Raw genomic sequence first — 27716 nt, 5'->3', positions numbered from 1 at the left:
AATAGACGACCGTGTGTGTGTTGTGTAGACATTTAATAAACTTTGAAAAAGAAATAAGAGACAAGAAATAAACTTTGCTGTATCAGAATATATTTCTTTTGCTGTTTAGAGCTAGATAGAGATACTATTGGGAAACAAAATAAGTAGAATCAACGACAAATGTATCATAATACTTATAATTTTCTAACTCCCTCTGAAACAAGCGCGATTTTATAATTGATATACGCACATGTAAACCACTTTTTAAAGAATAAATTAAAGCTCAGTTAGTTAGTTCATATTCCTCAAGTGTAGAAACTTGTGAGTTATGAGCAAAAACCTTCGTCTTAAGTAGCGCGCGCTTATCGAATCATATTACGTGGGAGATGCGAGATCAGCGCCGTGCGGGCGGTTCGGTAGACTGAGTGCGGGGGTTGAATTAAACCCCGCAGGAGACTACGGGAGCTCGTGGTCGGGGGAGTCCGGTCTACCAGAGGAGACTAGACTTTCCACCCTCTTATTCAAAAAAAATTATAATTAAATTTTATTTCTAAATATTATTATGTATTTTTACTTTTATTTTTGTAGTGAACGTTTTATGCAAATTAATGGCAACATCGAAAGAGCGGAAACTGCCATTTCTATGACGTCATGGGCGGAGTTTAGTTGAAGATCGAATTTGGATTCGGTTGGCGGGCGCGGCCATCTTGGTGAATTTGTGACCTGGCGATTCGGTTTTAGTTAGTGAAAAATCATTTGTCATCCAATATGTCCGAGAGAGAGGATAATGTTTACAAAGCCAAACTTGCCGAACAGGCTGAGCGTTACGATGGTGAGTACTTATTTTTGGTATAACTTTTAGTATTGGGACGTAAAATCCTTAGTATTTATGCCGACAGTTGAAAGACGAATTCTTTATACTTCAAATTTTTTCTTAGTATGCCACATTCTTTGCTATCAAAAATGTATTTTTTAGCCCCAAGACATGTACAATACATTCATTTTGAGGACTTTATTACCTTAAGTTTTATACATCGATGGCATTCGTTAGGCTTGGTCAGCGATCGATGCGTCATCCGCCGGTGGGATGCCCTTTACGTCTTATTCTGTGATAAAAGTATAAAATGACCAAAAGAAATCTCATAACTAGACTTCTGAATGACCGATATTTCGAATTCCTATAGTCGAAATATTAAATTTGATGGGCAAATGACATTTACCGAGTAAATGTGTAAAAAATGTCCCTATTTCTTCAAAGCGATGATACTCGATCGATGTCACCGAATTCATTCATGCGTAGCTTAACTTGGATAACCCAGTCGATTAGAGATTTGGAATGTTCTAGATTTTTTTAAAGTTTTAAGTAAAAGGTCAGCCCTTCTGTGTCTAAGTTTTCACCTATTGTTCGAGATTCTACGTTAGATGTGAATATCTCCGACCTTTATCACACATTCATAACGAATGACCGAGTTCTTTGTAAAGATATATATCGTTTAAACTTTCACACGTATGATTCTAAAAGATAGAGTGGTGTCATATGTATAATAGCTTCGTTTTAGAAAATCCGTAATTGAACATTTTTAATTGATTTAATTAAATCGACTTGCACTGCTTATTTTTAGGCCATTCTTGTAATTTTAAACAGCAATTTTTAAATTATGGTTCATGTCCAAATTTTATTACTTGAAAAATTATAAATTCTTAGTTTCAACAGCTTTCTCTTTGTCTTGATAAATGATAAATTAACAGTTATGATAAAATAACAAGTGAGTGAAGAGTTCTAGATCTAAATCCATAATAATACCAACTTGTTGAAATTTTTATTAATCATTTATAATTTAAATATAATGGGAAACAAAATTATTATACTACTAGTATTTCAATGAAAATGTCCATGACAAAAATTACTACAGAGATAAGATATAGAAAAATTAATGAGTTAATTCTTTGTAATTGATTTAGTAACTCGAGCTTTTTTAAGTTATTAAATAACTAAGGCACTTTACATTGACGTCTTTTCTTTTTTCAGAAATGGTTGAGGCGATGAAGAATGTAGCCTCACGTAATGTCTCAGACAATGAACTCACAGTGGAAGAGAGGAATCTCCTCTCTGTTGCATACAAGAATGTGATTGGCGCCCGCCGAGCCTCCTGGAGGATTATTTCCTCTATTGAACAGAAGGAAGAAACTAAAGTATGTACATCTTTTACTTAACTATAATCAATTGGAGAATTTAGTCTATCTAGAAAGTATTGATTAAACAAATCACTAATTAAAAAGTATTTTTGGCACACTGACTATAAAGTTTTAAAATATTTAAATTATATAAACTAAATACGGGATAGTATAATAAATGCATATATTGATTATTGATTGATTGATTGTGAAGGAAAGTTACATTAATGTTATAAGATTTTAAATCCAAATATATGGTAAAACTTTTTGCCCTTTTTCTTACAAGATTGATCAGTGAATTAAAGATGCAATTGATAAAACAAGACAGTGTAATAAGATGTGCCACACCCATGTGGTTTGTCACAGATATTTATAAAAATCTTAAGTACATAAGAATGTATTCACTTACTATAGGTTAAATAATAAATATACTGTGATAAAAATGGTAGAGGTAACATTTAGAATATTAAATTTCTTATGAAATAACTTAATTTTTTGGGTAATTCCAATAACATGTCTAGTGTGTTTTAATGTATATCAATGAATTTTAATACCTCGCCTTTGTTTTCTTAATAATTGAGGGTAGTACCTATTTTTTAATTTTAAAAAAAATAATTTTAGGATTATTAAATATAAAATAAAATGATAGAGAAAATCCTTTAAATTATTTTTGTTCCTAATTAATTAATTGCCTTACCACTGACATTTTCATAGATAAAATGGTTTTAAAATACAATATCTTAAACATGTATGTGAAAATAATCACCTCTTAAATATTTTTTAAGGAACTTTTTGTTTTAAACTATCTCACTTGTGCATTAATAATTATTTAACATTTTCCAAATAAACACTCCAGATTGTCTAAGGAGTGATCACTAAAACAAACTCATCAGATTTATATTAAATAAATTAGATACTATTGAGACTAGATGAATATAAATACCCTAGCCATCATGTTCAAAATGGGATTTCCCTTTTAATTGTGTAACATCTGAGACTAATTTTATTGGAAACTTGTTGGTTAGTGTTATGGTACATTTAGACTACGACACTTCACGTTATACTTTGCTTTGTGAGGAGAGCGTTAATGACTGTGACACAGTTTTATACTAATGTAGTTATTATCCTTACAATTTGTTTTTGCTATGTACCAAATACTTGGTGTATACATTGAGTGTCTCTGTATGAATAGGAGTGTCTCTAATCGTAAAATTTATTGTGACACGTTAATTAGTGTTGTCTCAGCTGCTGTGTGAACACCTTATGCCCAATGTCTAGTGTAGTTGAAAAGTTTTCAAACATGTTTGATATTTTCAATATACCGCACCATGTTTGAGTGCCCAAAATGAGTTTTATGTGAAGCAAGGAGATCACTAAGAGCCTTATCATTTTTGTAGCAGGACTAACATATATATCGTTCAATACTATAAATATAGATTCACAAAATTTCAGAATTATTAATAAGATTGTTGACACTGGCATACGAAATAAATAAGTGAATGATAACTGTCTCCTGAAAATAAATAACAAAATAAATCATTTATCATAGTCAATAAATTAAAAGTAAAAAACTTTTTTAAAAAACAAGCTTTTATTTGCATGCGCTAAAACGAAAAAATAAATTTTTACTTTAAAACTATCTACTTATACAGAAAGCCATTACATAATTTATATGTAACTACTGTACTGTAACTGTATGGTAACTTGTAAAAGTTCCATTAATCTCAACTCTTTAAATACTTACTTCATTACTCCTATAATTGTGGACTCTAAGACAAAAACTCATTACTCTTTCATTTTATCTACTCTTGTTTCACCAGACCTACCTCTCTTTTCTTTTGAAATAGTCTTGCAAGAAACTATCAAGAAGCATGTCTGCTCCATTTCAACAAAAGCTATTGGTAGTGATAGCCTCAGCCTCGGCATGATTCTTCCTCTATTGGAGGACATTGCACCTGTAATAACACACATTATTAACTTTTCACTTACATGCAATGTCTTTCCATCACTATGGAAGAAAGCGCTTGTCATACTCCTTCCTAAAACCACCGATCCTATTAATCCTTCTCAACTTCGTCCCATATCTATTCTTCCTCTACTCTCCAAAGTCCTAGAATCCATCGTCCATAATCAAATTTACAACCATCTTTCCTATCACAACCTCATGTGTCCATTTCAATCCGGTTTCCGTCCATCCCACAGCACTGTTGGAGCGCTGCTGAATGTTTCGGAGGATGTGCGGTGTGCGATGGATCAAACCAAGCTCACTGCCATGATTCTACTGGACTTCAGCAGTGCCTTCAACTCTGTTCATTACGATATTCTTCTTTTGGTACCTTGCGAATATTTCTCCCACAGCTATAGACTGGTTTCACTCTTATCTATCTGGACGCCAGCAGTGTGACTCTTGACGATAACTCGTCATATTGGATGGACCTCACTGCTGGCGTTCCACAAGGTGGCGTATTATCTCCATTACTGTTTTCTGTTTTTATTAATAATGTTTCCCGTGCTACCACTTCTTCCCTCCACCTGTATGCAGGTGATCTGCAAATATACCGACTCTTCGGGCTGACTGAATTGGATGAGGCTGTTCGAATTTTCATTGATGATCTTGCTGCTGTTCAGGCCTGGGCCCTAAATCTTTTGGTCTGCTAGTAAATCCTGCCAAATCACAAGCCATCATTATTAGCAGCAAGTAGATTAGGAAGCAGATTTGTCTGGGAATTCGTCCCTAAAATCTGTAACTCTGGGGTCCCAATCCCTTACGCTGATAAAGTTAGAAATTTGGGCCTTATTATGGACTGCAACCTTCTTGGAATGCTCATGTTAATGAAATCAGCAAAAGAATACATTACTCAATCCACTCTCTCAAGCGTCTCCAGTATTTTCTTCCTTTCATAACCAAATATATGCTCGCGCAATCCCTTCTACTACCTATCCTTGACTATGCCGATATATGCTATCTGGATGTGACAAAAGGAGCAGCTTAGAAAATTGGAGCGACTTCAGAATCTCGTAGTACGTTTCATTTTTGGCCTACGAAAGTTTGATCGTATCTCTCATTTCCGTGCTCAAATCAAATGGCTCTCTATTCGCCTTCGCCGTGATATGCATATCCTATCTATTCTCTTTAACATCATACGTGATACGTAATATATGATAGAAAAGCTTGTCGCGAGATTTGAGTACTCGTATTTCCTTAGTTTGAAAATTTTAATTAGTAAAATAACCATATAATATTTATTTATTTATGCATAAAAAACTTAAAACTAACATTACAGTGAACCCAATGCGTTAGTTAAGTTGATCACAAATTCTACCTCTATCTACAGATTTTTGTATACAAATAACATTAAATTTAACAAATAATTTAAACAATTCAATAAAATCAATAAATAATAATAATAATAATAACTTTGTCTAACTAATTAAATAATTAATATAGGTATATCCACTACTAACAAATGTTTTTCATCATAACAAAGTATTTATTAATGACAAATTATTTAATCAACCGACTAACTCTATTGGATAAACAACACTTCTACAACAATAAAGTTTTTTAAATATCTGCAAAAATTATCATTTAGATTTTAGACCCTCAAAATAATTAAGAAAATTTTGTGTTTCGTGTGGTTTCTGTATGAAAGATCTCAAACCTACTGAGAAATTGGTGACACCTAGTATGATTACGACGTGCGTGTATCAAAGTCAAAAATATGAATCTCATGCAAAACCACATAGGTCGGTTATTTTACAATGAGATCTTGTTATTAAGTTGTAGTTAAAGTAATTAAGTAGTAAACTACAATGACAAAAGATTTAGATGATAAATTTGCGGTTTTTATCTTCTGGAGGTTGCGACGTGTTTCACGAGATTGCTCGCGTTATAGACACATGTCTTATATACATTGCAGTATTTAGACCAATGGAATATCCAAAGTATACTTCCTGAACAGCTTCTTGTGCTTATATGAAATTGTGAGTGTGGTCATGTAGCTTGAGCAAGAGAGGCAGTAAATCAACATTGAAACACGACAATTGAAAGGACGTTGTAACCATAAAGTTGTCTTAAAACATAATTTGATAGCTTATAATGATACAACATTGGATTTTATCGAGCTTTATTTTTGTAGATACCCGACGTTTCGGATACTTCACAACAACAATGGTCACGGGACCAGTCCTCCTTTAAAACTTAAGCCGCGATAAAATCCAAAAAAGTGGTTTCATTATAACCCTAGATCACTAACCTTATTTTACAACGCTTATTACTAACCTTCGTCGTTTCGACTACGCCGTATAAAAGGGAGGCTTCTAAGGGTTTATGGAATAAAATATTCATATCTGTTTTACTTATTTATTACAATAATCATTTGTTAACATGTTTATAAGTTTTTTATTTACTAAAATTACATTATAATTACTTTGACACTATTTTAACTGAAACCGGAATTTTTACGCTTTTGTACATTTTTGTTTTTTTTAAATGCTTAAATCTTATTAACTAAAAAAACAAAGACTTAAAAATATATTGAAATATCAAAATTAGGTAGTAAAATCAGCAACATAAAGAAACATTATAGAAAAAAACTATTAATTAATACATTTGTGACAAATGCCAAGTTTGTGTTCGCCACACAAGGATTTATTGCACTTGGTGCAATAACTCTTCGTCATTCTTCGCCTTGTGGAGGGGCAAATTGCACAAATTTTTCTTTTTTCGGCGATAGGAAGACTAACTACATCTTTTCTTTGATCAGTCTCGTGTGTAGAAATAGAACTACTGGTTCCTGGCATGGGTTACAATTAAATCAATCATACTATCAGTTACAAAAAATAAAAAGCAAGAAAGCGGATGTACTTAGTTCGTTTTTACAAGTACACGTGGGTCCAGGAATATTAGTAACAATATTTTTTGACGCTGTTCGGCTTCACGAACTCTGTTTCACTGATGACCATTTGTGTTTGCCTTTTCCGCGAATAATATTACTTGTTGGTGTAATAATTAATTCGTGTGACTGACTTGAAGTACTAGCTCACGGGTCTTCAATTGATGAAGATGAACTTTGCCTGGATGTCTTCAGTTGAAGGTGGTTGTTTTGTCACAAAACAAATTTCTTTGTTTCATAAGCCGAATCAGCGTCAAGGTGGTCTTCTTTCTATCTCTCAGAGTCGTTTTCTTCGTTACTATTATTATCTAATAACAGCTGAAGAATCGTATCTTAAATAAAAATATATTCAAATAAAAATGATATAGGTCCTTATTTCAATGTAGGCAAATTAAGTACAAAGTTTACAAAACACCAAAATAATTATAGCACCAAAAAAGAATGAAAAATAATACTGCAAGAATAACGTTAATACTAACCTTCGTCGATTCGACGACTCATGGTGGCTGGAATGGCGCACACAGGGCTCCTACACAAAAATTCACCCGTGTGCCGCGCGAGTTGTGGGTCGAATGAGATTAGCCGGAATCTGGAATGCGTACGACGACGCACTCAAAATTTATATCACTTTTTTTAAGTCCGCGTCGTCGTTTCGACGAAGGTTAGTAATCTAGGGTTAATAAGTGAAATCCGCGTAAACATTAGAAAGGAGAATGATACGATTCCATATATTCTTGGGCCAAAATGTAATGACATGAAAATGGTATCAATTAATGCATTTAGGCTTATTGCTTCCTCGCTGAAGATTATCTATATTTTGGCTATCTGAAAGTGGAGTTATTAGACTTTTTGTAAAAGTGAGGTTATGTTACAATGTCTATAAAAAAACCCGATCACTAAGTTCTTGTAGCATTAATGTTTGTTATATTTAGTTAGACTGTTTGAAAACTCACTACAAATATTGATATACACTTGAAACCATAAATAAATATCAGGAATGGACTCAGAATGCATCGGAAAACAGTAAACACGAAACGAGTGACGGACACAGTATTATTGTTAGTCAGCTGTCAAAGCTGTCATAAAAAATATGATTTATTTTAAATCGATATGAAATCGATAATCATTTTGGTTTATCAGATATTAATTGATATTGTCGGTATTAATGTAACTTTATTTAAATGCACTTTATTGTTTACAGCTTTAATTGCGCATCTAAATACCTTGAGTTAATTAACTAGTGCAAACATTTTCTTTTTGAATTCTGTTATCGATTATAGTTGAATCGATACCCAAATAATTTGATGAAAACTATCTTTCTCAATTTTCTCCGCTTCTAGATTCAGAATTGAGCTGATATTTTATATTTTAAAATAAAAAAATATGACCAACTTTTTAAACAATATCTCTACTCATTACATTTTGGCCCAAAAGTCGCCATCTCCTTTGTCAGTTTGCCTTGCCATGACTAAAAATGATGCCGTACTCTTGACAAAAAATTCATTACCGTGATCAGAGATAATTTAGATTATTGATTGCTCACAGTTTATTCCATATATTTGTATTTACGATAGAAAAGTGTATTTTTAAAAAAGTTTACATTATTATACAAAAGATGTAATAATAACACTGCCTTTTTATTACACACGTAACGTTAATGCTTTTGGAAACTCGTGGGCCTACTAACTACTAACGTACGGTACGCATTTGGGTCAGTGTATTGTGGAGTCGTTTTTTTATAAGTTACAAATGCAACCAATGTGCAGTTTTTGAATTGAACTACACCACTCGAATAAAAGTCGTAATATTTAACACGTTGAACACCATGGGGGTCACCAGTTGGGCCTCACATAATTATGTAGCCGATGGAGTCAGCTTTTAAGCACTTATTTATAAAATGTTAATGATAAATTTTATGCGCCAACCCACATTGGAGCAGCGTGGTGGATTAACCGCTGAGGCTGAAGGGAATGATAAGTTTTTATTGCACTACCCTATCCATTCTTAAAGAACTAACTTATTTTTCCTTACACTATATTACATATTTCATCTTAATATATCATTTTTCTAAGTCATATTTTTTAAGTTGACCAGCTCGCGGTCATGTGGTCCCCCACGGCACCAGTGGAACAATTGTCTGACTTTGAAGACAAGGCGGCACGAGACTGTTCCGATTTGCATATTGATCAAGTAATTTTCTAAACTGCCTAATCACTTGTCCTAATTTAATGTAACAGTTGAGTTGTAAGTTTTATATTATATTTTAATTATTACGAAAAAACAAAGCAGCATACAGTTTTGCTATGCGTGTGTTTAAGTAAAATCACGTTTTTTTTAAAGAAGTGACAATTTGTATTTTTTTTTTCAATGATTACGAATCACATTATAAATATAAAGAATGGATTTTTACATAATAACGCAAAGTTCACGAAATATTTCCCTTCATTGTACTATGCAGCTGTCGTCGGTACAATAAATCCACAAAATCTTAGTAAATTCTCTAAGTCATTTACAACAACATGATTGTTTTAGTTGAATTATAATCACGAGTAATCTGGGTACCCTTAATTTGCGTCGCGGATTTGTTGTAATTTGTAAGTAACGCAGTCATAGCTATTTATTTACACTTATCGTGTAACTTCATTATTACGAACTTTAATCATCGACCTAAACAATGAATAAATATTTTTATTTTTAGTTTAGTATTAAATGTTAAAAGAAAAAACGAGTGTGCTTTAGAAAACACCACTGAAGTAAAACTTCTTTAGCTCCATCTAATTTCTATCTCCCTCTCAACTTCCGTTCGCCTCGCCTGATTACACTTTTCGTAACGCTTTCATCACGCATTTACCAGCTTACTCCCCAAGTTAGCGTGCCCTAAGAAGTTTTACTTCAAAAAAAAGAAAAAAAAAACCAGAATCATTTTGTTTGTCCAAATTGCAACACTTGTCGTTAGGAAAAATTACTCCAATTATTAACAACTTTAATAAGTAAAAAGGTTAAAAAAATTGGAAAATCCAAAAATGCCTCCATGCCCTCTAGCTAGTAGCTTGTTTAGAAACTAATGATCGACCGTACAACGATTATAAGTTCGATTAGTTGATTTGGTTTTTGCAGATAATCACAAATGGCTTTGGATTCACTATTTTATTGTGGTAGAAATTAAAATATTGATTGTAAAAAATTGAAGAATTTTTCAGCCTTCATATTAAATAGTCTACTTAGTTTCCTAACATAATTAAAAAAAAAAAAAAAAAACAGTTTATTTTGTCAAGTGCTTCTGGCGTTATTTTGCTGTCATCCGTACATCCAAAATGTTGACGTCCAAAATAATATTTATTTAAGCGATTCTTTTGAGTAAACTTCAAATGATAATTAATTTATAGTTTGATGTATATTCTGTATAAAAGAGTGTATTTTATGGCATATTAATGTATCATTATAAAAATGTAGTGGTTTAAGAGTAATCGTTTACCATATTTTTCAGTTTGTGACAGTAAAGCACAGCCTTCTCGGAGGCGTGCAATATTTTTGTCGTCTTGCCTCACATTAATCTAACATTATACGTTGTTCATTTTACTGCGCAGTTGCGTGTTGCTGCGTATTTATTTTTGATTTTTTATTATTTTTGTAAAAGTCTCTGTAATAATGTAAAGACAATGATTCTTTTTCTTCTTGTTTAAAAATTTAGTTTTGTATTAATCAAACTAATATATGCTGTTTTTTTTTTTAATTTTTTATCACAAAAATGTCTATTTGGTCTTATACGCTACGCTTTAGTCTGTAATATCCCACTGATGAGCGTAGGCCTCTTTCCCCGTGTAGGAGAAGCATCAGATCTTAATCGCTTCTAAAACATCCTACACTACGACACCCAAAAAACAACGGTCGCGGGTTCGATTCCCGCTCGGAGTGGATATTTGTGTTTATACAAATATTTCTATCCAGTCTGGTTGTTAGTCCTTGTGGGTCTGCACGTTAAGCATGTTGTTATCCTGTAAACCTGATAGCGATCGTTAGTCATAGTATTGAATATATCCGTCAACCCGCATTGAAGCAGCCTGGTGGATTAAGCTCTGATCCATCTCCTACATAGGGAAAGAAAACCTAGCTGTGGAATATTACAGGCTGAAGCGCAGTAAATTGCATTAAAATTCGTTTTCCTTAAATATCTGCTACTTAACGCGACCTTTGTGTAACTTTCGCATTGATTTTGGTACATGCCATACGTTATTGTCCGATTCTCAGATTGCTAGATATTTAAGAATACTTTTATATTTCTTAAAAATCATAGCGCAATGAGTTACATTAATCGCCTATGACTATTAAAAACGTCGGATGTGAAAAACAGCAACTTTACAGGAGAGCGATTCAAAGTGTAAATTGCGTGTATCTTTTTACTTATTTTAAGCAGGATCATGAAATTTTAAAGTAATGCTCTACAGGTTATTTATGTTTAATATTATTACTAGCCGGTATTTAATGTGTAAGTATGAGAAAAGTCACTTGTTACGTTATCGGGTTAAGACTAATAGGTACTGATTTGTCAGAAGTACCACAACTAAATAATATATGCATAAAATAAAAAATTTCTCTTCAGCTGATGATAGACTTGGTTATTTGGGAACGTTTTATGAAATAAACAAAAAAGATGCGATTTTGCAGTCCCGACGATGTTAATAGTCACTAGCGATTTGTCTACCTTATTCTTATACACCCCTCACTTTATATACAAGTAAGACAATTAACAATTAATAAACTTATAACAAAATTGAAGACTTTGTAGTTGAGAAACTATCGATGGACATGATTATGTCATTAGAAAGATTTGTAGACAGTACACATTAGAAAGCTGTTTACACGAGCGATACTTAGCTTTAGGCGTTCTTATCCGTTGTATCAAGACGTTGAAAATGTTGCGATTGTTTTATTGAAACAATCGTGACGTCAAAGTATACGTTTTAACTACGTTACTGATTAGATAAAACAAAAACCGTAGTTAAGAACATTATCTTTATAACAACAAATTGATTGGCAGGCCTTTGCTATCGTGATAAAAAAATAAGTTTTAAAATGTTACCATGGGTAATTATGTAAGAAAATTTAAATTTTAAAACGACTATTTAATTAATGGAAAAACAAATTCTTTAGGGAATCAGTGTACGAATTTAAACAATAGTTTTTGAGAAAGTTTGCAGATATGCAGGTTTAAATTTAGAGCTGGTGAAAACGCAAGGCAAATCTACTATAAGATAAATTAAATATATCAGTTTCATTTTCACAAAGCTTACCTAATTCGTTCAGGGTTCCGCACTTTCGCAACGGCAAAGTTGATAAAATTTTGTAACCTTGAAACGTGATTTATATACTTACCCAAATGGCAAGGCCCCTAGGGCGTAGGAGTTCTGGCTTCTAGTTACTACCGAGTTGACTTACATTACAAGTAATCATTACATCGTCACCGTTAAAGTTATAAATGAGTGTTTTCAACAACTACATAATGTATAGAACGAATTTTGTTTTATCCTTGTTCTTATATTTTTGAAACTTCCTAACGACTAAAGTTTATAGCTTTTAGTCTCAAAATAATATCTCGTTTAAATAAACAAAGCTCTGTAAAATTACTTTTTTTTCACTTAAAATATCACAATAATGTTTTCATTCACATTTGGAGTAATAATAACAAAAATAAAATGAATACATACTAGTATTTTTAGTCGAGGACAACATTTACTTTAATAACAATAACCGCTACTTAGACGAGCGACATGGTAAATACCACGGTTGTGCTAAATAAAGAGTTGAAATAATCTATACATACAAATAAATAAAATTGGAGTGTGTTTGTAATATTATAACAGCTTTTTACTAAATGCATATGGATGTATACATGGTACATATAATATATATATTCCAAAATAACATTTTTTTTTTCACAATTTTTGTCTGCCTGTCTTCTTGTTATTTCCGGCTAATCTCTGAAACGGCTCGACCGATTTTGACGGGACTATTACTGGCAGATAGCTGATGTAATAAGGGGTAACATAGGCTACTTCTATTTTAGAAATTTATTTATTTTGTAACTCTGCGGACTGAACAATAATTACTTTCAAATTCCACGTGGGCCAAGTCGCGGGCACAGCTGCGTTCATAATATGTAATGAGTTGTGACAAAAATTTATTCAAAGTGAGACGCATATTATGATGAGATGGCCATGATTTTCACTATATTTAATGAATGATTAGTTCTCGATAGATAGAAAGACTAAAGTAAACTTGCTTCATCCCTTCGTTCCGTTCTCCTTCTTCCTAACGTTATCATTTATAATTATTGTTATTGACCTTAAATTCGGTGACTTACCTATTTTCGATAAGATTAAAAAGTTGTAACGTTCGTCGATAACAAATAAATTACACTATAGTCGTCACAAAATAAGAGTCTCGTTTGGAAAATTCTCATCGAGAGACGTAAATAGCGAAGTAACCATACGACACGGTATTCGATACTCGCGATAAATCGAGTCAAGATTGTATGAGTCTTTGATCGATTTGATTATTTAATGTAAAATGCATTTGATTACAATTTAGATCAGAACTTAAACATTAATATTGTAGGTAATTTGAAATAATACAATGGTACAAAAAGTCAGTTTATCTTTATTTTATGTTTATATTGTTGTATTAGTTACACGAATTTTAATCAATGTAATGAAACATTTTTTTCGGGATTTTATCGCGGTTTATTAGCCAAATCAAAATTTTATTTACGACTTTGAGCGCTAAGCTCTTTTTTTCAGTAAAGATCACGACATAATATTTAATTACAATACAATACAATATGTATGTTCGGGGATAACTTCGTCGTTTATGAACCGATTTTGATAATTCTATTTGTTAGAAATGAGATATCCCTGCAGGCTTAGCCAAGTTGACTATCTACAATCGATTACGCTATTAGAAAACTAACCAAATGTATAGGAATGACATCATCTCAACGTTAAGTCACGTGATCACAACAAACGAATAGAAAAATCATAGACAAGTTTACTCGTTCAAAATGTTACAACGAAATGGAAGCTCTTCTACAACGACGATCACTACATCCCATACAAATGGTAGCCATGTTACAGTTTTGACAAGCGTTAGCGAAACGTCGAAATTTTTGAACAATAGCTAAAAGATTGCCGAGACCCAGTAGTAAACGTTAAAAAATGGCGTCTATGGCGATAATATGAAAGAGTTGTGTTAGGACCGAGAATTGTTTATTTACGATAATTTTGAACTATATTCAGCATTTAGCCATGATGATTTTGGAAGAGCCATGCTGAGTTGTTATTGAATTGGTTATAGTAATTTTAAGTTAATAAGATTTTATTTACATTGTCTAGTTACAAACTTTTATTCTTTAGCTATAGGGTTTTACGCGGGAAAAACTATGTTTACCGTGTCCGAGTACCTAACGCCCAGATAGATATGAAATACCCAAACATTTTTTATTAAATACGACAATTTTTTGCGATCAAATTCTTTTTGTTTAGATAATTGTGTTGAATTTTGATGGGCAATCATTAGAAGATATATAGATATAGTGATGAAGGTTACAAGCTACCTTTCCTCAAATTAACGCGGGTGAAACCGTGGCGCACAGCTAGTATTAGATAATTCTGCGAACTGAATAACTTTTTTGTTAAATTCCACGCGGACGAAGTCGTGGGCACAGCTAGTTAGTAGTTGGTAGTAGTGTATATATTTATACTAGCTGACCTGGCGAACTTCGTATCACCTTATTTTTTCCTGAAATATAATAATAACATAATATATCAAAATAAAATATAGCCTATCTTTTAAGTTGGATCGAACTGCACATGGTGTGCGAATTTTATTATAATCGGTTAAGTGGTTTAGGAGTCCATTGAGGACAAACATTGTGACACGAGATTTATATATATTAAGAAGATAAAGATTTTAAAAACACCTAAGATTTAAAAAATGGAATGTTGTTTTGTTCCAAAAATAAACGAGCTCGTTATCCGTTTTTTATTACTGAATAAACAATGTGTAACAGGTAGTACTAATAAATTTCATACCCGAAGTCGCAGTCAATTTTTTCATTTCCGAATTGAATTTCTCGCTCCAATTCTTTTAGCGTTTCGATGTTTGTCGAACCGTTATAATACAAATTGATTCAAATAAATGCACAATAAAATGAAAGAACTACTCCTACTTTATTTTATCGTATTAACCACGAGCGAAATTGTTCATAAATCATTTGTCCGTAATTTTTTAAAAATATTTTCAGTTAATTGAATAAAATTCTGCTTTATTATTAAGTTTTCGTTTTGTAAACTCTGATGTTAGCTTCTATAATAATATTTTAAACCGTTAATCGCGTGAGTCAATATGTAATTTTACCTACATTCAAATATAATATTATCTTGATATGTGCGAACGATTAAAGCAAGTCAAAAATTTTTCAGAAAAGTAGAAGTGTGTTTATAATTAATGGATTATAGTTTTTCTCGGATTATCATTGTCTATGGTAAAAAAACAAAATCATTTTAATAAACCATCGCTTCTTAAGTAATCATTATTTCATAGTAAATAAAGGTAGAAAAAAATCTGAACATATAAGGAAGATTTGATCTTAATGCAGTCGTTTTTATGCATTTGCTTAGGGCCATCATTCTTTGAGGGGTAGCTGTATTACTCTCGTCTAAATTGAAGCGGGCGGTGAAAATGTGTCCTGTGGATATATTAAGTTGACAATGTGCTATGTTCCTTTGACATCCTGCATCCTTGTTGAAAAAGAGTATTTTAAAAAATTTGCATGAATGACTTGAGGGGCTTTTATATATTTTAATTTAATTGTACGTTAGATATTTAAAATGGAGTCTCACGTGTATACTAAAAAGGAAATTGACTAGTTGACATCAATTTATAATGTGAAATATAATTATATACCTATTTGATTACATTGTAATTTTACTCATATTTTTTTAATTTTAGTTATTATTGAAAAGATGGTTATAATGTTTATAATATAACTCGTTTATGGGGCATGTAATTAAGTATCTAAAAAGACACTGTATAAATGTGGAGTAGACGTGTTTAGCAGCTAAACTGTTGCAGGTGTGCAGCGTCTAATTCGGTTGTGTGTGTGTGATTGCAGGGTGCCGAGGACAAACTGAACATGATCCGCGCCTACCGCAGCCAGGTGGAGAAAGAGCTGCGTGATATCTGTTCTGATATCCTCGGTGTGCTTGATAAACACCTCATACCGAGCTCGCAGACCGGCGAGTCTAAAGTATTTTATTACAAAATGAAGGTAATTCCATTTTTTTTAACTTAATTCACTAACAAATCGTATTAAGTGAGCAAAATGACTCGACTCTTGACATCTTTAGCTTTTTGGACATCATTTGGTCTCATTTTTTTTTTGCTTAAATAAGCCGCTATTTGTAAAAATTTTATGTTTACATATTTTATTATACGAACATTAAAAAATCACAAAATACATCCAAGTCGCCTATTTTGTTATTGCATTTGTTTGCGAATTTGATATATTCCTATTGAGGTCTATGTTTAGTTGATCTTATCTACTCTTAGTTTGAGATGCCAACTTCTGTAGTCTTTAATGTTTTGATTAAGTTGTCAAATATATATCGACGCTTGAAAGGCAATCCTTACTAACCGACATAAATCCGTAAAATGAGTTATATATACCATTCGAATCGCCAGTTTTTTTTGCGTCTTTTGGTTTATATCTCATAGCTCTACGATGAGTTTTGTCGTCGCTTAGATATTGCGTGATTTCGGTCAGATCTACATTTTGTGCTTACAAAACAACCAAAAAAAAAAGGTATTTTAAGAATATCCAGCAGTTACGACATTCTTAACCTTAGGAATATGAACTTAGTGTGGTTTTAATGTATTTAATTTTTCATTTATTTGTATTTACGTATTTTCACTTGTTATGAAATTTTCCTTCGAAACCATTTGGTAGATTTTACCTACAGAACTCAATTGTAATTTATGTGGTTTATATATTTTAACTTGTTAATATATTTTGTGACAGTGTCATTTATACAAGTTAAATTGAAATAAAGTGGAAGTATATTAGAGCTTAGATTTTTACTTGTACAACATAATATTTCTTTTTTATCCTCATTTCCTTGTTATTATAGTAATTAAGGACAGCAATTTTAATAACTATGTCAAAAAAATTTACACTTATCATCACTAATTTTGCTGTTATTTTACTAGAATTTTATTTCTTTAGTTTACTATTTTTAATAGTTAGTTTATTAAAAATTCATAATTCATTTATTAAAAATGTGTTATATTTTTTTTTGAAAGTGAGCGATTAAGATGATAGTGTAATTTATAATTGCGACTGTGATAATAATTTTCCAATTAAAAAAAAGTGATAGACTGAATACTATTGCATGGTTAGTTTCATTATTTATTTTGTATGATCGGTACTACGGCGCATATTTGTTTAATTTTCAATAAAGACCATTATTCAATAATAATTTATTTAATTTATTTTCGTGCATGATAAAATTACCTAGAGCTCTTGGGTTAGGTTAGTCAGTTACGAAATTACGTTTGGTGTAATTTTAATAACTAAGATAGAATTTCCATAATCAAAAAAATTATTAATAAATGCTCATGTAAATTAACTTGATTTATTTTAAACTATCAGATCTTTTTACATCAATCTTTCTGTATCAAAATTCTAAACTAAGTTTACCTATTTTTGCATGTTACTGCACTTATTGAAGTAGTTATTTAGATAAATTTACCTGTTTATCAAATCAGGTAAATTTTATCTAACCGACACAAACCGGTGTTTATAAAAGTGACAGGTATCTTATTTTTACAATGTGGATAGACAAAAAATGACTTCTACGAGTGTTAACATCATTTTAATCAAACAGTTAGGTACATTTAGGTACATTAGTTATGATTTTTTATTTTATTTATATTTGTACATTAAATCGCTCTCCTGTAAAGTTACTGAATGTCGCTTAGTAAGAGTTGCCTTTCAAGTGTCGATGTATTTTGCGTATTACTTTCACGGGTGATCGACGCGTCGATAAATTGTCTATTTATAAGTATACATTTCCGTGCTCCTGTTATAAGATAAAAGCCAATTTATACCGTTTTTGTTATTTTAACGTGGCCATTATCAGAAAAAATGACGGATTTTATGATCTTATTCACGTATATGTTTTTGCAAAGTGATATAACGTAAAAAAAAATCGTGAATACAGATATTTGTCAAGTTGTAGCCCTTTGTCGTTTACACGAAGAAAAGTTATAAATGTAAAGTGATTTAACCGTACAAGTATCTCTCATTACATAATTTACGCACTTAATAATTGTGAAAAAAGATACAACTCAAAAGTTTTTTTTTTTGTAAACTATATTTAAAATTAAATTAGAAGTAATATATATACGAGAACATGACGTAAATGCACTGCAATTGAAAGAAATACAAAGGAGCAGTGATAGTTCGTCGCGAGAGGAACCCGATTTTTAATAAGCACTAATGAGGTTGACGACGTATTTCCTCATTAGGTACGTCACGTGCAGTTAATACAATTCAGAGCGTAGGAATGTCCCGCGTATTGTATAATGTTCTTAGAACATTTAGCTTATTTCTAGGCTTTCGAAACACTTTATTCGTAGCAAAACGGAACAAGCCCTCGATGAGCCATATTAATCAATTTCCTACGAGGTCCTAATTCAATTTATATATTTACAAAATACAATAAATAGTACACTCGTAAATCGTATAAAAAGTTAACACTTATTTGAAATCATAACTCACGACATTTGATCTTATTTTACGTATCCTATGTCAAGATAAGATATTCAACTCGAAAAGGCAGTCTTGGTATATTCTGGAATTGAAGCCATCCAGATCTCATCCCTTACTTAATTCATCCCCATTTGGGATAAAAGTATAACTTACAGCGTGACGTAATATAGGGATAAAGCAACCTATATGCGCGTAGCCTGTTTATGTAGTAGTGAATAATTCTATTGATTAATTATTACTCAATGAATTGAAAACGTAATCGATTAAGTTATTCCCAATTAATCACGATTAGTTCATTCATATTTACTATTATCGAATATTGTAATATTTAAATTATGTTCGGAAACTACGAATGAATTAAATGTATACTTTTCCAACGAAGAGTAATTGTAAGGGCAAAAAACCGTCAGCGTCGGACCACGTCCTAGTTTTACTAGGCAGTCCAGGACTGTCGATTTGTAGTTTTAATGAAAAATCAGCGTTTTATCACATTTAACAATTGAGGCAGATAACATTTTTTTTTTCTACAGCTTTTTCGGCTCAAGCTTATCTTACATCCGAATTATCCAAGATTACTTATTATTTCCTTTGTAACTTACTATTCAATTGGTCTATTATGAAAAAACTATTGCGTATATAATAGGATTTTTTTAGCTTATTTGCCTGCTCTTCTATCAAGATCCTTCTTTTTTGCAATAATAGATAAATGTTACCTTTGTAGTATACGATACGTACTCTCTTTATATAAAATGCAGGTACTTATATTTACTACAAGACAAATAATTAATATTCAATCAATTAGATCTTTTGCAAGATGTTTGTAAACATTATTTTTTTTTTTTCCAAAAATTAATTAAAATTCTTTATTTTTTTCTAAAATTAAGTTAGGTGAATTGTTTTATCTCTGTATGCGCTTAGCCTAACGACTCGGTCGCGTCAGTCTGTTGACAACGTCTGTGACGTCACGGCTGGCACCGATGAACGAGGTTGTAAGAGTCCGCCGCTCAACGTGCCTTAAAACTAGGATAATCAATACGCGTGAAGAGGCTTTGGAACGCTCGCTACTTATGTAACCCTGCCGCGCTCGTTACGGCCTCCGCACGTCTAGTAATTCTTATAGAGTAAATTACCGTAGACTTGCTGGATAGTTTAAAACAGCGCTTTTGTAACAATTATACGATATAGGCAAAACGGAGTAAGCTTTCAAATTATTTTCGTATACAAAAAAAAAACAAGTTTCCTTTTACAGACTCAGAGTACTTCTTTCTGCTGCGTATTATATTTGAATACCAATTCTATTATGTATGTTTATAGATTATCAGCCATAAACACTATATCGTTTCGTTTTAACTAGAAAAAAAATGTTGCTTTACGGTCAAGGCAAAATTTACACATTTCTATAAAATTTTGAAGTTTTTATATAGTATTTACGCTCTTACTGTCTGGCCACGCTCCACTTCACTGCATCCTTTTTTTTGAAGACTTGTTTTACAAATTAATGTATTATTAAATGAAACCATCACGGAAGTAAAAAGTAAAGCCTTATGACACAATATATGTATTATTGTTGATCTTCTTCTATTTTTATCAATGGTATTGGTATTTGGTATACATTTTTAAAATTTAAACAAGAATAATTGTGTTTGCAGGCAAACGAAGAAAAACTGACTTCAATTATATAGACAAGTAAGATAACGTAGGTAGACGAAAAAATAGTCAAGTAAATACGCATTATCAAAGATTACTCCAAAAGTTGTAATCAGATCTCGATGAAATTTAAATGTGACCACCTGATAAACATCGGCTTTCGATCAAATTAAAAATCATCAAAATCGGTACACCCAGTAAAAAGTTATGCGGGTTTTTGAGAGTTTCCCTCGATTTCTCTGGGATCCCATCATCAGATCCTGGTTTCCTTATTATGGTACCAAAGTGGGGATATCTCTTTTCCAACAAAAAAAGAATTCATAAACTGCTTTCTTATTTTCTTATTTATTTTGATCTGATTGGCTATATTCTTAACTCCAACATGCCATGGAAGCTGATTATTATGTGAATCTACACCGTTCAGAAATGGACTATAATATCTCACATAAATCAGATACGGTTAAGATTTCGTTAGGATATGTACTTAGCTCATATGTTACATATGACATTAGTGACAACACACAATAAAGAATAATGTGGAATGGTTATTTTTCTTTATTGGATTGTTAAGAGCCATTTCACAAAAATCGGTAACAATCCGCGAAATTGTAATATTTTGACGTCGTTAATCTCAGTGTTGGATGCAATAATGTAATTTATATTCTTGAAATATAATAGAGCAACCTTTGTTGTAGTCCATAGTCAGATCAGAATTTTGATTTATATTATGTGTATAAAATTATTAACCTTTTCATCAGCCTCCTCCCTGGGTAAACGGTCGCAATGTATACTTTGAAGTCCTACTTTTCAATAACCTCTACGTTGAAACCATTTTAAAAAAATATCATAATATGTGGAATATAATTTTGTTGCCCACTATCATAGATTTTTATTCCATTTGTATCTCTATTAAACGATAAAAAAAATTTAAAGTTACGAATATTTTCCAAATAAGTACAATTTTAAAAGCGATATTTCTCTTAGAAAACTAAGAAATTTTAACAAACTATCTTCATCAAAGTAAACTTACATCATTAAGGAATACAAAAAAAATAATTAAAAGATGTAATTATTTTTAATACATTTTATATTAAATAATAAAAAGATAGTATATATTGCCACGCATCAAGCCCGGTAAATCAGTCGAGCGCCAGCGCTCTTAGAGGTAAGGTCCACGCCAAATTCTGCGCAGCCGTCTCTTTCGCTCACACGCGCCAAGCGCCTGTTGTTATAGCGGATAAAACGCATTTGATACTTTCATAATAAAATATAAATAAAATAAACATATTACGAAAATGACTGTAAAATAATATAATGATAATTTCTGTAAACAAATGTATAATTTAATTTTCTTTTCTCACACTATCAATACAAATAGGCATTTCAATCTGTTTGTCTTGTTATTTGTTAATTAATATGTTTGTCGGTGTCGATGTCATTAAATGCTTTTTTATTCATATCGTAAATATTAGATTCATTGGTAAACTGAAAAAACTAAATCAATTTAAAAAAATTGTTTCATAAAATTGATTTTTTTAATTTTATTTTAAATTTATTGACTGTTGTTATTTAACATACTTGAAATTTTTAACAAATTAATTATGTAAAAAACATTTTATACCATAGTTATAATTTTTATTATACATCAGAAAATGATCACGATGGTCTTTTGGTTGTCACACTATACACGTACTAGCACAAAGATCGCGCGGCTCGTACGACTCGCGCGATGCGACCAAATTTACCTAAACTTGCAGAGCGTAAAATTGTGAAATGGCTCTTAAATATATTGTCTTTTTAAAATAGTTTGGTTATGTATATATGGTGCCATATTTATGCTGCCTAATAAGAGCAATTTTAACATTAGGATTGTATTGTGACTAATATTTATTTCTTGCAGGGCGATTACCACCGGTATCTGGCTGAATTCGCGACGGGCAACGACCGTAAGGAGGCGGCCGAGAACTCGCTGGTCGCGTACAAGGCCGCCTCCGACATTGCGATGACCGAGCTGCCTCCCACCCACCCCATCCGCCTTGGACTCGCACTTAACTTCTCAGTGAGTTCACCAGCTGATTTCTCTGCTTTTCTTTCTCATGATGCCACTAGTAATACATTTCTATGCGACAGATGATACACTAAAACAATAATTATAAATGCAGAAATGTGTTGTAATGAGGTCCAGATCTTTGCGTGACTTCAAAAAGTATAATATACAAAAGTAAGCCAATATTAATGACATTGTTTATCGATATTATTTAAAAAATAAAGAAATCACTTACATTCCCTGCATTTTAATTACAAATGTTAAAATGAAAATAAGCAATGCAAAGACTTTTTTGAAATATCTTTTATTCTATGAGGTAAAGCTAGCCGTTTGAGGTGTTAATCATCCGTTTGGGCGGATGGTGCGTCACGTGCGGATGTCATAGAATAAAGAAACCCACAGATGACTCAATTGTGCTTATCTTTTAAAAATCCTAAAATGTACCGAATAACAAAATACTAGGTGTGATAGTGCTCCATGAATTACTATTACAATGTTTGGCTTTCATCCAATTCAATTTCAAATCATCCAATTGTAATGAATTATATTGAATGTACACATTATACACATAATTGTCTTTAACTACAAAATCCATGATTACTAGTAGAGTTTTCATGAGTAATTTCATCATGATTTTTCCCATAATTTTCAATAAAATCAATAACCTAACCCTTTTTTTAATAGATTCGAACAAGTAATAATTAAGCGATCCAATCAACTTTTACACTATCGATCGATATTGAATGTTTCGTGTTTTACGCAGGTATTCTACTATGAAATTCTGAACAGTCCGGACCGCGCTTGCCGGCTGGCGAAGGCAGCGTTCGACGACGCGATCGCCGAGCTCGACACGCTATCGGAGGAAAGCTACAAGGACTCCACCCTCATCATGCAGTTGCTACGCGACAACCTTACTCTCTGGACCTCCGACATGCAGGGCGACGGCGAATCGGGTCGGTGTCGCCGCTAAATTTATATCGAATTATTTCTCAATTACAAGACTGTCTTTTTGGTCAAGCAGTCAAGAATTCAACAAAAGTTAAATAGTTTTATTAGTTTCTCAGGTTTAAGATCGATAGCCTATATAGGTAATTAATGAGGAACCCTACAAATTTTTTTTTTTTTTTTTTATGTCACTAGGTCGGCAAACAAGCGTACGGCTCACCTGATGGTAAGCGATTACCGTAGCTTATAGACGCCCGCAACACCAGAAGCATCGCAAGCGCGTTGCCGACCCAATCCCCAATCCCCCCAGGAGCTCTGGTCACCTTACTCACCAACAGGAACACAATACTGCTTGAAAACAGTATTATTTTGCTGTGATCTTCTGTAAGGTCGAGGTACTACCCCAGTCGGGCTGCTCCATATTTTGAGCAGGAAATTCCTGCTGTGCCCTACCTCAGTTAGACTCAGTTACCTCAATTTATAACAGAACTTATCAAATAGTTAATAGTTGTAGTCTTGTCGTTCCTTAGTCCTTACCAGCGATCCCCACTGGTACTTGGGGGCAATTTTTTTAGTGATAGTGAGGGACTTAGTATTGTTTTAGTGAAACAAGTTACGGGTAATCCTGTCATCGCTGTGAAACCTGCACTTGAATTTATTGCCGGGCCATTTAGCTTTTGCTGTGTTATATAACTTTCAATATGTTACTGAAATTAGATGGTGTATAAGAATAATTGTCTATTGGTGAAAACCGCGTGAAAATCCGTTCATTAGTTTTTGAGTTTATCGAAAACAGGCAGGCACGCCGCGGGACTTTTTTTTATAATATACTAGGCCCGCGACTTCGTCCGTGTGGAATTTAACAAAAAAGTTATTTTTCAATTCGCAGAGTTATAAAATAAATAAATTTCTGAAATAAAAGCAGCCTAAAGCTACTGCTTATTACATCAGTTATCTGCCAGTGAAAGTCCCGTCGAAATCGGTCCAACCGTTTCAAAGATTAGTCAGAACAAACAGACAGACAGACAAAAATCGTAAAAAATGTTATTTTGATATATGTACCGTGTATACATCCATATGCATTTAGTAAAAAGTGCTTATATTACAAACAGACACTCCAATTTTATTTATTTGTATAGATAATCAAGAAATTTGATTATAACGGCCCGCGTAATTGTTACGTCTCATGCGTCAAGATATAATTATGCGCTTAAGAGTGTACCCTACCTCAAATTGCTTATTTTCCACTCGGCAGGATGTCCATATCTTCCAAAATACTGAATATTTAAGTTTGAAATTTATGTATGGTATAAAGTTCAGGACATAAACTATCTTTCATATGTTTCGAAAACACGATTCCATAAAATTTTCTCGATACAAAAAAATCGCAAAGTTACCTCTATTTTTGTATTAAAACCTTAATATCTCAGTAAATATAGAAGTTATGGACTTGACATTAAGCATGGTAATTGAAATAAGTATGAAGAACATTTTATATGTTGCGTTTTTAAAACAATAACTATTGGTAATGTTTGTGGGGAGAAAATACATATAATTCGCGCGATGAACAACCAAGCGCTCTCAATTATCATGTGTTTTTAGTACGGGTGAAATCTGAATTCGAGCTGAGGTAGTGTAGCCCCTTAATGAGGCTTGGAACAAATAAATACACGACTTTTACGTCTAGATTTATATATATATGAGTAAATTCATATAATAATTTTCATTTCAGGTGAAGCCGAACAGAAAGAACAAGTACAGGACGTTGAAGATCAGGATGTGTCGTAATACTTTTTAACATTCTATTTAAATATAATAAAAAAATAACTATAGTATCATGTTAAGACCCAGCCCTCTACGACAACCGGTTGCAAGGTACCAACGCGCTTCCGGTGTGCTCTCGAGCTACTCACATACATACACTGAGTAAATTGGCCGTTACATTAAAATCAACGTACTTGCAACTTTCGTTTATGTATCGTGTCAAATTATCAATGAGTAATATACATTTTAAATATGTACTTCTTTTAATATATTAATTGTTTCGTTTTCGATTACGAAGAAAAAAATAAATGTTTAAGAAAAAGTACTTTGGTATTGCATTTTATCTGTAATGTTCTAAGAATGTATTTTCTTAATGGTTCACTTTAAATTGATCTCTAATGTTAACTTAGCTTTCTCTGCTCCGGCGTTTGTATCACTTCGCGTGTAACCGCGCAGCCGTTGTATTAGTGTCACCAACAGGGATTTATACTATATCGTAGCGATCGCTGATAGACTTTTCCATCTTTCTAATGTCTACTCTATTAAGGTGGGAATTGTAAATTTTCTAAGTATTTTATACCGTGTGTAAAATTAATGTATTTAATTCCGTTGTAACTCACATCGTACTACCACCATAGCGACGAATTCGGTTACATGAATTATATATTTAATTTGTATACACTATAGTGAAGTGTATGTATTGTATTATGTGGATGTAATAGATAACTCTGTATCATTTGGCATCGCATGTCAATGTCGATTTCGGTTTGCACAAATAGTCGTTTTATACGTGGACGTTTGATGTCGCGGTGAGCCGCGAGGTCGCCGCGCCGCGTGCGGCGCAGCTCGGTGATCTCCACGCCCTCCGCGCACCTTGCATTTGTATACATTTGATCGTTTATTCTATATTTTAAACGGTAACATTTATTAGATGATATATTGTAGTTACTCGCAATATTTAGCTAAGTGATAGTGGCGTCACCCTGTTGGTCCTACGTATCTATCGTGTCGAGCGTACGTACTCGTATATATCGCAACAAATTCGTATAAATCGTGACTACTGTGTAGTAACTATGGTTCGTTTCGAGCGGATTCATTAGCGTTCGGTTTCGAGACTCGACGGGAGGGGCCCGGCTGAGCTTGTCGTCGAAGACATTGTCGATGTGTCCGCGCTTCGTTCGTATTTCAACATTTGGAGTATTCACACTTGAATCGCTTTAATTACTTACGAGTATTGTGATAGAGATTTTGTATATTTTAATTTATTTTTTAATTTCGCATGTTTCTCGAAAATATCGCTGTAGCCCTACATCTCTACGAATGAATATAACGGGACAAAACGGTAGTTCTAAAGTTGTGCTAGGTTAAGGTTATGCACTCGGGAAAAATTATTTATTTGCGACGTACCGCTCGGCGGACCGCGCGCTGTCACCCGCATGCGCCGGCGCCGAGCATCTCGAAGACATTCCATCTTCAAACCTATGTTAAAACTAAATATCTGGCCAATGACTGTTAATCTTCGAACTAGTGCGGCATGGCAGTGTGCAGCAAGTGCGTGCCCGAGTAAGATATTAGCATTATTTTTATTTGAATTTGTAATATTGCATATATTTTGTTAATTTATATCCACAAAAAATACTGATGCAATTAGCCTTAGTGTTATGCAATATTGATTTATGTCCTACCATCTACATGGAAATTTATTGTAAATGACAGTGTAAATCTAAATTAAAATTTTAAAAAGTCATGTGTAGTTTTATTCTCTTTAATTTTACTGTTATTTATTTATTTCACTTCAGCCTATCGCAGTCCACTGCTGGACATAGGCCACTGACAAGTTCACGCCAAAAATGGCGTGAACTCGTGTGTTGCCCTTAGTCACCATGCTGGACAGGCGGGTTGGTGAGCGCAGGACTGGCTTCGTCACACCGAAGACGCTGCTGCCCGTCTTCGGCCTGTGTATTTTAAAGCCAGCAGTTGGACGGTTATCCCGTCATCGATCGTTTGGCTTAATAAGTTCCAAGGTGATAGTGGAACTTTGTTATCCCTTAGTCGCCTCTTACGACACCCACGGCAAGAGGGGGTGGGGCTATATTCTTTACTGCCGTAGCCACACAGCACAAAATATTATTTTATTTATTTCTTCACTTTAAAATGTACATGGAAGTGATAGGATAGCTGTATTGTATTGGGCTCGGTTTTCCGCATTTAGACGCAAAGGTGGTCCATTATGCGTGAAAAAAATAATAAAATACCTGTATAAAATTACAAAAACGAAAAACCAATAAACTGGCAGATCTAAACTCCCAAGTCATCAATTTTCAATTCTACCCACTAGTATTCCTGAGATTAGCACGTTGTAAACAAACTTTTCAGCTTTTTAAAATTAGTATAGATAACTAAAAAGTACTTGTTAGATTTCGATTAAATTTGGCTA

General features: G+C 32.8%; 1 protein-coding gene across 1 annotated transcript; it reads left to right on the top strand.

Moving 5' to 3' along the window:
• The first annotated feature begins 621 nt into the window (after positions 1 to 621).
• On the top strand, positions 622 to 27026 carry LOC123663409 (14-3-3 protein epsilon). The gene is made up of 6 exons (XM_045598094.1): positions 622 to 811; positions 2009 to 2172; positions 16219 to 16374; positions 22424 to 22582; positions 23334 to 23523; positions 25248 to 27026. Exons 1-6 carry the CDS (start codon positions 748 to 750, stop codon positions 25301 to 25303), a joined length of 789 nt encoding a protein of 262 aa, XP_045454050.1. The 5' UTR covers positions 622 to 747; the 3' UTR covers positions 25304 to 27026.
• The last annotated feature ends 690 nt before the right edge of the window (positions 27027 to 27716 follow it).

The sequence above is a fragment of the Melitaea cinxia genome, chromosome 20, assembly GCF_905220565.1.
Source record: "Melitaea cinxia chromosome 20, ilMelCinx1.1, whole genome shotgun sequence".
NCBI classification, from domain to species: Eukaryota; Metazoa; Arthropoda; class Insecta; order Lepidoptera; family Nymphalidae; genus Melitaea; species Melitaea cinxia.
The sequence above is the reverse complement of the archived record's forward strand: the minus strand, read 5'-3'. Positions and strand labels throughout refer to the sequence as shown.

Bases quoted from the DNA above. Each gene is read 5' to 3' on its own strand.
- LOC123663409 (XM_045598094.1), top strand. From the start codon at position 748: ATGTCCGAGAGAGAGGATAATGTTTACAAAGCCAAACTTGCCGAACAG. The intron at 812-2,008 runs GTGAGTACTTAT...TTCTTTTTTCAG, and splicing joins ACAGGCTGAGCGTTACGATG to AAATGGTTGAGGCGATGAAG. The intron at 23,524-25,247 runs GTCGGTGTCGCC...TTTTCATTTCAG, and splicing joins GCAGGGCGACGGCGAATCGG to GTGAAGCCGAACAGAAAGAA.